The 12,834-nt window shown below is 40.2% G+C and overlaps 1 protein-coding gene across 1 annotated transcript in view; it reads left to right on the forward strand.

Moving 5' to 3' along the window:
* GPR21 (G protein-coupled receptor 21) overlaps positions 1-1,228 on the forward strand; it is a 1,866-nt gene extending 638 nt beyond the window's left edge. The window contains 2 exon segments of the mRNA XM_010296914.1: positions 1-140; positions 142-1,228. Of these exon segments, the coding sequence (XP_010295216.1) occupies positions 1-140; positions 142-861 (860 nt within the window). The 3' untranslated portion in view covers positions 862-1,228.
* Positions 1,229-12,834: the final 11,606 nt, after the last annotated feature.

Here is a 12,834-nt window from a genome sequence, read left to right on the forward strand (position 1 = left end):
ACTTCATCCAGACTATGGCGTATGCTGACCTCCTGGTGGGCGTGAGCTGTCTGGTGCCTTCTTTGTCTCTGCTGCACTACCCTATTGTTTTAAGTGAGTCTTTGGTTTGCCAAATCTTTGGTTATGTGGTATCAGTGCTGAAGAGCGTAAAAAAACGTCTCCATGGCCTCTTTGGCATGCATTAGTATTGACAGATACATTGCCATCACGAAGCCACTGACCTACAACACACTAGTTACCCCATGGAGACTTCGAATCTGCATACTGATCATTTGGCTGTACTCCTGCCTGGTCTTCTTACCCTCCTTTCACTGGGGAAAGCCTGGATATCACGGGGATGTGTTTCAGTGGTGTGCCAATTCCTGGAACACCGATCCCTATTTTACCCTTTTCATTGTGGTGATGCTCTATGCTCCGGCTGCTTTCATCGTCTGCTTCACTTACTTCAACATCTTCCGCATCTGCCAGCAGCACACCAAGGAGATCAACGAGAGGCGAGTGCGCTTCAGCTCCCAGGATGGGGAGGCTGGGGAGGCACAGCCCTGCCCGGACAAGCGCTATGCCATGGTTCTTTTCCGCATCACCAGTGTCTTCTACATCCTCTGGTTGCCCTACATAATCTATTTTCTCCTGGAGAGCTCTAATGTCTATAGTAACCGCATTGCATCCTTCTTGACCACTTGGCTTGCCATTAGCAACAGTTTCTGCAACTGTGTCATTTACAGTCTCTCCAACAGTGTCTTTCAGAAGGGGCTTAAGCGTCTCTCGGGGGCTATTTGTGCCTCTTGCGCTAGACAGAGGGTAGCTAAGGACTCCTCTACCTCTAGGAGCAAAAGATCTTCCAATGGATGTCATGTCTAAGACGCCTATCAGCTGGACTGGGAAGTGCAGGGACAATTCTGTAAATTGCAAAATAACTTAAATGTGATTTTAAGATGTCCAGATTTGCAAAAAGGTTTCTGAGAAACGCTGCTGACATAGAAGAATCAGGAGCACAGATCATTGTGGTTTCACTTGAAAAAATTATTGCTGTGGAGGAGGCTGTGGAGTTTTACCTCCATATTCATTTTTAAGAATAAAGCTGTATCTTGACACTTACCTCTCCAGCTGGTGTGACTGAATGGAGTGGGTGTCTGAGAGCTTCAGCAAAATGTAGTCTTTCTTACAGCTTTACTAGGTTCTTTCGAGATTCGTGCTTCACATGTAAATGATAGATCTGAAGTGGAAATGTCACAGTATATGGTATATTACAGGGATTTTTTAAATATATGCCAAAGTATATTGACACAATGTTCCAGCATCATAACAGAAGGGGCCAAACAATTTGTTTTTTAGTGCTACCTAGACGGGACTTCTAGAACAGTCGTGAACAATGTGAACGTTTTAGTGTGAACTTAGAGTCTTACTGAGCCATGAGTGCAGCGATGTGATCTGAGCAGTCGTACGCTTAGGAGGACTGATCTGGCTTCTGTGCCCTGTTTCCCTGGTAGGGTGCATGTGTGCCATCAAAGTATGGCATCTGCATTTTCCTGTTTGTTGTGAAGTGAGAAGAAAAACTTGGATCAGACCAAATTTAGCAGTTAAATAAAATGTGTTTTGATAAGCTAAGAGAAAATACATGTCGCTTTATGATACCAGAGTTGTGGCAGCCACTCGAGGATGATGCCAACATATGCAAATTATTCTCAGAACAGTGGAGAAATGCCACAGTTTTGTATGTGGAAATTTTCTCAAGAACAACTTTAAAAATAACATGTGTGTGCCCCCCTCCTCCCCCCTTTTTAATCTAAATTCTTCTGATATTTTACATACTAGAACTTAAGGGGAAAGGAAAGAAAACAATTGTCTTCTAAACAGCTAAGGGAACTATGCTGTAAATTTAACTGTAGTATTTGAGTTATTCATAAGTGCACAGAACTAAATCAGAGACATTTTTCTTTAGCCTTCATGCGATTAAAGATTGTTCGAATATAGCAGGAGCTAAAGACTGTTGGCAAACGCATATCTAACTGGTCGAAGTCAGTATCTGAGAAAGAAAACCTCATTGACCACAGCTTTTTCAAGCTAGCTTAGATGAAATATTTTTGAGTACTGTAATGCTGTTAAGAAAGTGGTATGGCCTCAAACTGATTAGTTTTCCTAAAGAATATCCTTGTCTTTTACTGATGCCATATTGGAAAATGAAAGTGAACTAAGTATTCCTCGGTTAATAATGGATTACAGTCTACACTGTCTTGTCTCGCCCTGTCCCTGGTACAGCGACATCCCCCTGCCACACCTCTGGTCTGAGAGCAGGTTATATGCCGAGACTGTCCGCAGTTCGCTTCCTTCGTTGTGCTTCCAGCCGGTGCACTGGACTGCTGTGAGCCTGGGGAATTCTGTGAGCTCCTGTGTTGCAGTTGGTGTGTACTGTTAGTCCTAGTGGGAATGAAAAAATATAAGGGAAAATTTAATTTTTTTAGAATTGGGGTAAATCTCTTGGCCAAAAGGATGACTGTTTTGTTTGTTTGTTTTGTGGTTTTTTTTTTTTTAATGTTTTCAGGTCTACTGTTGTTAGAGGTCAAGATCATCCTCATTCTAGTACTCTGGTACTCCCCTGTCCCTCCCACAAGCAAACACATACCCCCTTCTCTGGTCTGCTGTGAGCCCCGGCCTCTCATCTTCCACGCTTTGCCCTGGAGGATAACAGTTTGTGTCCCTGTCCTGTGTTTGCACACGCAAAGGCAGCCACAGACCATCCTGCTTGCTGCCTGTCCACGTGTACGCCAGTACAGTCCTGTGAGGCTGCCAGTGAGGAAACAGTGAAGAAAAGAGAGGGCAGCAGGTTGAAGCACTCCTGGCATGGCTTGTACTTGTCAGCACTCATTGCTGATAGACTTGAGTTCCTCTTACGGATATGCGCGTGTCCCTGTTCCTGGGGAGGATGGGGCAGAACCCCCTGCTATCGCTGCCTGGCTTGTTTGAGCGCCCTGTTACAAAGCATGTTTAAGTCATATCTTGGTCTGCGTTCAACGTATTTCATCCATAGTCCAAACCTCTCACTTCCTCCTTAGTTCATCTGAAATTGTAAGAACAAAGGTTGTCTCAACCCTGATGCCTTCCCGACGACGTTTCTTCTTGTCTTTTGTAATAAGACAGTGTCAAAGAGCCAGGGCTTACGCTTTGATCCTGGCACAGACACGATAGAGGCGATTTGCTCTGCAGAGCTCTTGCAGTCTGAATTTTGGTCAGCCAGCCAGTCGTGGGAAGAGCGGAGCGTAAGGGTGTAGCGAGTCATTTATAAGTGATATAATAAGCTTGCAGCACATCAGCTGGCTAATTGTTCTCAAGTGTTTTGTAGGTGTTATGGTGAAGGTGGGCTTGGGGAACAATTTAAGGGCTTTAGTCACTAATATCAAAGCGTGTGCGTTGGTATTTTTGGAACAGCCTCTCAGGTAAACTCCCAGTACCTTTTCTCTGACTCTTCACCTCATCTAACATTTACAAATCTTTGAAGTGATGCAATGTATCATTAAGATACCATTTGATTAATAGAAGAAAAGAATCTGCTAGGGCCTAAAACCCTAAAAATGGCAGTTTCAGGTTTAAGTGGAAGCTGGAGAGCAAGGATTGTTTTGTGGGTTTTTTTCATGGCATGAATAGAGGGTTTAAATAGGAGCATTGTATGCTGTTTTTTTAGAATATGGAAAATTTAAAAAAATAGTAAGGGGTCTAAATGATGACATTGATATTTAACTTGAGATGAAGCAGTTGCTACTTCAGATATAAGCCTAGAATTGTACTTAGCATAGTGGTTGTTACAGATGCAGATGCATGCTTACAGCTGTTGTTGCTTTGCAGCTGAGGTTCAGTTATAACATTCCTAACAGCCAGGCTTTTGCTTGCTTGCCTTACTCATCTCGAAGTCTTCATCAGGTCAGGTGATTTCCATGAGAGGTGAAAATCAGAATCTGGAGGTCTCCAAGAGATGAAGACAGAGAGGAGTTGCAGCAAATTCAAGTTTCATCCAGTGTTTTTACAGACACTTTTAAGTGTTGCCTCAGTAGCTTAGTTTTAGTGTCAAGTATTTCTATTTTGTCTGTGTTAATTTATTGATTTTTTTAAATTTAAATTACTTCCCCCCTCCCCAAGTTAATTTAATGTTGATCTAGGTTTGTATGTGACCAGATGTTTTAAATATTCACAACATTTGGGTCTGTTGTCTTTAGTGAAATGGTATGGGGGTGAATCTTGTTCACTGTGCCAACTGTGGAAGAAATAATTTTGAAATGTATTACCTTGGTTGCTCAGCAGTCCGTTTAACATCCTTTGTCATGTAGTTAACATGAGGCACAGTAGTCCTTTTCATCACAGTCTGTGCTATGAATTGTTAGGTAGCAAACTTTCCAGCTGGATCACTTTCATCATTGTACATATGAAACTAATCCTTTCTTGGCTATATTTTCATCTGAGTGTGCCTGGTGCTTTAGAAATTGGTATCAAGAGCATTGCACAGATGAATGCCACACCGAGGAGAATACATAAATCGAATTACATCTTCATAAAAATTGTCTGTTTTGATATGATTAAATGAACTAATTTTGAAGTTCCATCTCAGACTATAAATTTATTTTTTTTATTAGGGTTATCTGCCTCACTTTCAGATTAAGCTGCTGGAAGGTTCAATTTGCAGGATGCAATTCAGCGGCATTCTTTTAGTACCATGGGAAGATTTTTCTATACGCACAACTTCTCAGAAGGTGATAATTTGCTTCATCTAGAATGCTTGATTTTTTTTTTTTAAGTTTACTGGAAGTTTACATTGTGATTATATTGTCATTTTCCAAACAGACTGAGAGAAAATCTGTGAAATATTATTTTTTATAATCTCCAATTAAGTGACAGAATTTTTTAACTCAACAGGTATCTTTTGTGTGAAATAAAAGTTTTGCTGTTATCTACTGTTAGGTTTTTTTAATTAAATGTTACTAGTTTCTACAGTCTTTATTTGCTGTTAGGGATTTTGTACTTGTTTTTAAGCTTCTTATCACTCAGAAAATTGCTTCTACTAGTTGTAATTCTGACATGGCTCCATGTCAGAGTGCCAAGGGGCAATCTGGAATATTTGTCACAAATCTTTGACAAGAAGAAAGTGGTACAAAGTACTAAGGCACGGAGAATCTCAAGAGTAGCACGAGGTTGCATGAAGAGTCTTTCTTATAGCAGAGACTTGAATGAGAATTTCCGAACTTCAGTCTCATGTTGCATCTCTCTGGCATTGTTCCTTTCCTGCTTATATAAAGGTTTTACCTGTAAGAAGTCCTAAATTTCAGCAGTTTGTCTGTTCTGAAAAAGACACTTCCAAGGCATATATGTGATGTGAGATGGAGAAATACAGTATGCAGATTAGATAAACAGATTTTTTTAGATTTACTGTGGTATTACCAACTGCTGTGATGATAATAGATGTATTGAACCTTCATGAGGTCTGAAACATTTCAGTCTGATTTTACTCCACATCAGGGTTTGAAGTTGACAGAATTTTTGTTCCTAATTCAGGTTGGTGCTTTAAAAAACATTTCTTAGGAACTAAATCTGAGCATAAGAGTCTACCTTTAGACATTACAAACAAAAGGCCCATTTAAATTTTTTTTAATTACTCGATTCATCTATTGTAGGTAATTTTAATTTAATAAGAGGAGGTGGAGGTTTTGGAGGGCTTTTGTTGTTGCTTTAACACATTTTTAGTTACAGGTACTTGAAACACCTGCTAAAACATTTGCCTGACCTGGCCCTTATTTTGTTGGGCGGTTAGAAACCTTTTTCTTCCCCTTTATGACTGCAGAATGCAACGACACATCCTTTCTGTGAATTTGACCTCACTACCAACACTATCTGAAGTTGGCAAAGCACGTGTTTATAGCTGATGTTCTGCTGAGGTCCAAGAGATGTAAAGGCTTCCGTGGTTTTTATACGTATATGAGGGAAGAGTAGCTGTCTTCCCTTACGCAACCTAAAGGAATGGAGACTTTGCAGATGCTGGGGTGGTTCTGTTGAGGCTTCCAGGAGGTGAGAGGCTGGGGCATAACAGCAGCGGAGGAATGCCCAAGCTGAGTCCGTTCGCTCTCCTGGTGAGGCTGTGCTTCCCTCCGCCATCTCAGCCTGCCTGGTTCTTTCAGTCTGTTTTCAGCTCTTCTCTTTCCATTCCTATTGCTAAAATTCAGAGCTCTAGAGAGCACGGTTAACGAAAGGCTTTTTTTATATTTCATAGTATTTATACTATGAATACTGTTGTTTGGATGTGGCTGTGGTCTCAGGTCAATATATTAGATCTATTGGTCCCTTTGGGACCCCTAAGACTTCGTAACAGTGTGGGCTTGAAATACATTTGGCTGGGGTCAGGTTAGGCCTTGGGGTAAGTCGCAGCTGGACCGCCAGGTTGTACGGACTGTCTCCAACAAAGTAAACAGCCCCTCGTTTTTAGGGTGATGGGGGAGTCCCCCATCGTGAAAACAACCCATTTTGCACTAGAAGACGTGTTCTCCTGACTTCTACAGGCCGACGTCTTAAAGCTTCTTAGTTGTTACTTCCCTTATTTGTTGCCTGTGCATTGCAGAGGTACCACCTGGAAAGACATTTTCTACAGATAAGCAAAGGGAGACAATTTAATACTAAAATTATGTATGTAAAATGTTTTTGTGAGAGGAGAGCTCTTCAAAATTAAAATTTAGTATGTATAAAACCAGATGCAGTTGTTTTTTAGAGAAAGAAACTGAAAGTTGTGGCCAGTGGGAACAAAGAAAGGAAACCCGCTGGACAGCTGTGCCTGCGCTGATGGTAGGGTGGAAATGGCAGTTCTGTCAAAACAATGGAGTATTTCATTTGGGTCATGTCCTTTACAATACATTTTTTTAGAGGATGGAGTTCCACATTCTTTCTTTTGCCTTGCTGCACTCCAAAGGCAGCTTGTCTGAGCCTCAGGGCTCCCACACCTGCAGCAAATGGATTACCTTCACGCCTGGAGTGGTGATCCGGCCCCTCCATTTCAGCTCAGGTAAATTGGGGTAATACCGGTCTGTGTCATGGTTAACCATCTGAGGTGTTGCAGCAATAGGGAAATAATCTGATGTGATATAGTTGTTTAGTCAGCTTTTCAGGTTTTTTTTTCTTTGTGACACAGTTTTCTAGACAGGTGAAATGTTTTGCTCATGCAGGCAGCTTTGATGATGGTTCTCCACTCAGTAGTGACTTCTGTCACCCTTCAGTTTTTATTTCCATTGCAGAGTTTAAAACAAGCCACAGTCTGTGTCCTCTCCACATGCCTTTAGTGGTGGTTGCAAATGGAAGTGTTTGTGGATTTCACCCATATCCTATTTGCATCTCTGGAGCTTTAGCACTTGATGAAAACATTAATGTAAGTTATGTTCCTGTATCCTAATCCAGGTTGTTTATTTACAGCCTCTGGTGTACTTTAGCAATCTGTCAAAACTGGTTCTCTAGCTAGTGAATTTGTGGTTACTTAAATTGGGAAACAGAAGTTGTTAGTCATCTTTGTTTTGGCCTGAAGATGTTGGGAGGAGTGTCGCAGTCACCGAGCTGATCAAAGGAGGTGCAGGCTCTGCTCCGGGGAGACCAGGAGGCCACGTCACTGTGGGACTGTTACCTGTACGTGGGTTGATAACCAGTAGCTTTATTTGCTAGAAGTTTTTAGAAATGCTGAGTGGATGCACATTGCATGAGGTTATATTTAGAATCTGGGTTTAGATAGAGAAACACGTTCTGAAGTTAGCAATTGCTGCTTGTGCGGGGGAGTGCTACACCCGGGCAGGTCTTCTGTATGAGACCGCGCCCGAGATACAGCATGAGAGCACCCTTGGGTGGCTAGGGAGAGGGAAGGGAGCCTGAACTTTTTGTTCCAACTTCTTTCTTTTTATGAATTCGTAAGAGGAGGATAGCAATTTTGTAACTCAAAGCTTTGGCTTCTCTCTGGTGGTCATTACTGGAGATCCTTTAATTAAAAAGTTAAATGCATTCAAGTAACTCCTTGTAAAGATGAACTCAAATCTTGCTGTGCATATTCGAGTCATTCTTAAATGTTACAAAGATCACATGATACAAGCAAGCAAATGCTTAATAACCAGAGTCATTACTTTTATCGTAAATGGAAAAAACTTCTTCTGGGATTTCAACTGTAAATTAATCCTTGAAAATCAATAATTAGATTAGTAAAGGATGATGTTTTAATATGCTGGCAGGAATATAGAGGGATTTGTCAGGGGAAGCAAAAACAGACTTTGCACTAAAGTGGCTTAGGTATATTTATAGTGCTAGTGATTTTGTGTGTGTGTGTGAAATCTTTGGACTATTTTAATATAATGTAAGGCTGTGAGCTTTAGCTAACTCAAGTTGCTCGTTTTATGAAGTTACGTTAGTACCACACTGTGAAGTATTTTTAAATATTAGCATTACTGAGTATTAAAAGTATTTCATAAAAACATTTTTTTAAAACATTTTCTGTAGATTCTGTCAAAAGAATTGATGTTTAGTGTACAAAAGAAATAAAACCCTGAGGGCTCTAAGGTACCTGTGTGTTTCTGATCACCTCAGTTTTTGAGGGGTTAGGTATTTCTTGACGATAAATTGTTGTCATTAAAACCTACTAAAAGTAATGGTGCAGTTAATCCTTCCAGATAACAGGAAGCAGCATTACCTCCAGCCACACTTTTGAACCGTCTGAAAGGATTTGCAATCGCATGTATTGTCTGCACAGACTTGTCTTTAGAAATGCTGTACAGCACAGTGTTTTGCAAGTTCCTATGCTGATAAATTTCTCTCCCTATGTAACCTTTGAAATCTAGTTTCTGTTGTAACTCTAGCATGTAAACACTAGATTCAATTTTGTATTCCTCTAATGAATGCAACAGGATGGAAACGAGTTTGTAATTGCTAATGATGAGCTTTTTTACTGTTCTTAATACTCGTGGGTATGTCTTTTCTTCAGGGATTTCAAAATTGTATTAGTACCTTTTTTAATTGCTTTTTTCCCCCACATGCTGTTTACAATTAAACTGCAAGCATGGGAGGCTATGCGTGCATGTGATTTTAGGTTGCTTTGCTGAATGAAATACAGTGGAGCGATCTTACTTTAAAGGATGCTTGCTTTTCCTTGTGTCCCACCGGTCTCCTTGCGCCTTCACAGTCACTGGGACAGCAGAAGCCACTGGTGAGATTGTTTCAGTGCGTTCTGTGGAGATTTGACGTTTGTCAGAGGGTCGTTATGAGGAGTTTTGTTTGGGAGACAGTCCAGCTCCTTACACGAGTAGTGTTACAACTGGTAGTTTTTTCCTGTGTCAGTGAAAAGACCAAGAAGAGACAAAAACACATGTAAGAACGTATGTGTGTGTTTCTAAGAACTTTGTGCACCTTTTAATGCTAGAAATTGTTTCGTATTAAAAGATGAGAAAGAGGTGTGAGTGTGAAACCCCTGCTATGAAGAACTACAGGAGAAAAATCCTCCAAGCAGATTAGAAAAGCAAACAGGTGAATTAGAGCCAATCCTACCCTTAAGACTCTCTAATGCTGTGTTTTATTCTGACACAGTGGGGAGTATCAGGGTGTCAGTCTGGGCTCCTCGATGTTCCTCATCTCTGCCTGGGTTTGCTCTGTTTTGTACTCTGCAGAGGGGGAGATGGGTGTTTTGATATGCAAGGCAGCTGAGGAAGAGTTTTTGCTGTGGCTCCAGAATTACGTGTTTTGTGCCAACTCAGAATTGCTGTTAAAATACAGGGGAGGAGGGGTTCTTCTACCCCATCATTTTAATAGACTATTCTGTAGCTAATTTTTCAACTAAGACTAATGATGAGAAAAACTACAGTTGAGCCAAAAATGACAAATGTTACTAATTTTAAAATAGTACTTGCATATTTTTAAACATTAAATGGAACTAGGTAAATCGGCAGCATGTAAATATCTGGTTCTAACTCTTTGCATAATTATTTCTGAGAGGTAGTTTTGTTATGAGCTATTAAAACTCAAAGAAATGTATTATTCCCTTTGAGGTGATCTGTACCCCAGCTGTGTCATACATCTCTTGGCTTGTTTCCTTTTTGATGTAGATGTACATACATAATATATATATGTGTACTGTGAGACTGTACAAGTACTGCCATGTTAAATTGCTAGTTTTAAAATACATGTATACATACACACACCCATGTAAAATACATGTATGTGTATTTTAAAACAAGCAACTTAACACGGTAGTAATTGTACAGTCACATAGTTTAGGGCTTTGTAAAATATGTAATTTTAAGAATATCAATGTGGTTCTTAGCGAATTTTATAAACACTTTTCTGAATCTGTTATCAGCACTTCCCATCCTAAGAGAAACTGCACATTATTCAGTGATTGTTCCACTGGTTACATTTTTGTCTGCCATTTGTTCTGGATTGATGTAATCTTGATACTACTAAAATTTCAAGGGCTGTTGACGCATTTCACATAGCCTAGGATTGCCTGTTCTCCAAATATATGGATCATGCATCAACAGTACTAAGTAGCCTTACTGTTTTGCCTAAAAGCCTAGCTAATTTATTTAGTATTCTCTCTTTAAAGAGAGGCCTCTGGAAGGGGAAGCATATTTTAGGATGCTCCTTCTCTTTAAAGGGAAACTCAGAATTCAGTAGCAGTACTTGTTGATCAGTGATATTATTGTAGCCAAAGGATGCATGGGTGGTTTAATAGGAAGTTTTTTCTTCAAGTTGCTTCATGAAATGTAGTGTTCTACAGAGCTGTGTGAAGAGTGTAGTTTTTTATTCTGAAATGCACTTGTACACTTTATTTGAAAGGTCTGAATGGATCATAAATACATTTAAGAAATAAATGATACGTCACATGTTTTCACGTCTTGTCTCGGATGACTTTTATGTAACTGTGCTGGTAAAGGTATGTTCGTTTGGGAGTGGGTGGGGTTTTTTCATCTTATCTTGATTGCTCTAAATAGTCTGGCTTGTACGTAATTGCCAAGAGCAGGAAAACCTTCCAGCGTGCGTTTTCTGTTTATGCTTTATCCATACATGATGTAGGGCACTGTAGGCAAACTTGTCTCTATAATTTTCCTGTGGGAAACTTGAGCCCTAAAAGGAAACAAACACAGCGAAAGGGCTGGATATCACAAGGGATTCACTTTTATTTTTAGAATTGCACTATATTGCCATATTTGGCCTGAAAATATGCTGTATCAATGCACTATTGTATCAAATTGCAGCTGTCTAACCATTCTGAATTTATCTGAAGTATTCAGGTTTTTTTCCACACATACTATTTATTTGTTAATGTTCTCGGTAAATACTAACTCCAGGTAACACTTATATTCTACGAGCAGCATTTCTTATGAGAAGTTAACAAGCACATTGTTTTGAAAGTGGGTTTTGTGAGATTTCCTTAAGGTCTTAGTAACAGGTGTAATTCTTTTTAGCGAAACCTTCTCACAGTGGTTTGGTCAAAGGCAAATGCAGGAAGTGCACTCTGTGTAAAAGTGAGTGTAAATAGTGCTTATTAAAAGTAATTTTGGGAATGCCATCAACCTGCAAAATAGACCTGGTGACACGCTATCAAAAGACCTTTTAGTATTTTCAGATGTACTTAAAACGTACAGATCTGCTCAAAATAACTTATCCCCATTGTGTAATATTACCCTTGTTGCTGCCCGTGAAAGTTTCAGAGAGTTTTGGCTTTTTCTGCTTGTTGCAACTGCTGAAAGCTGTCAGCTGGCTTGTTGCTCTCGTGAATGGCTTGTCTATGCCTTGCACAGAGATCCCTTGCAACAGCATGTCATGTGCTGATCTGGCCCTGGGCAAAGTAGGTAAAAATGCCACTGATCAGTTGAGACTCTAGACCCTTCTCACAGTAATCTCTGACTGTGTGACAAAATCCTTGCAAAGTCAGTGGGACCTTCCTAAGAAATAATAGCCATGTGACAATCGATCCCATTGTGGCAAGAGTGAGAATCAAGCAGAAGTTGTTTTTTGTGGTGGATGTGTCAGGTAACTCACCCCAGTGAGTAAACTTCCATATTTTGAATCATTCTGGGGGTGTGGGCAGGGGGGAATCTGAAGTGTGGGCCTCACAGTTTTTCCATTTTTATGTCAATTTTGAAGTCAACCTGTGTCTAGGTAAAGGCTTTAGGTTTTATGCCCCCATCAGATTTCTCCAGTAGCCTGGTAAGACAGGAGTTGATCTTTGGGTGGCAAGCCATTTCCAGCAGGCAACCTTCCTCTGTTTCTCTGGAGATTTCTTATTTCATGTTTTTTTCATCACAGACCTTGTCCTTTCAGCAATTCTTTGCTGCTGTTTCTTCATCTTCTTGGGTTTAAGTAGTGGATTAGGAGGAATAAACCTGAGCTGCTGAAAACTACAAGCAGATCAGCCCCATGAAGAGGTACTGGGAATTCCTTCTCTTCCTTGTCTTTTAGTTGTGGCTTAAGCTACAGAAAAAGCTTCTGAAGTAACAGTCTCAGTCTGAAGGTGTTGATCGAGGTTGTAACTGCATGATAAGGTTTGCAGATCTTGGGATGGTTCCCGGAAGATCACAAAAATACAAGGAAAATGTCTCTTAAGTGTGTCCAGTTGAGGAGGTAGGAACCAGTATGTTTTTATATACAGGCTAATACAATGGGTGAGCTTTTATCTGCTGGACTGCATTCTGGTTTCCATAATTACTCACATAGTTTCTTTTTTAAATCAACTGGAGATGAAGGTTTCATTGTAACTTCACTAATATTTTAAAGTGCATAAAAGAGGGCGAGGAAGGGTATGTTCTTAGTCTGAGCATCTACATTTTCCTGCTTTCCTGC

Source organism: Phaethon lepturus, unplaced genomic scaffold, assembly GCF_000687285.1.
Source record: "Phaethon lepturus isolate BGI_N335 unplaced genomic scaffold, ASM68728v1 scaffold32871, whole genome shotgun sequence".
In the NCBI taxonomy this organism is placed as follows: Eukaryota; Metazoa; Chordata; class Aves; order Phaethontiformes; family Phaethontidae; genus Phaethon; species Phaethon lepturus.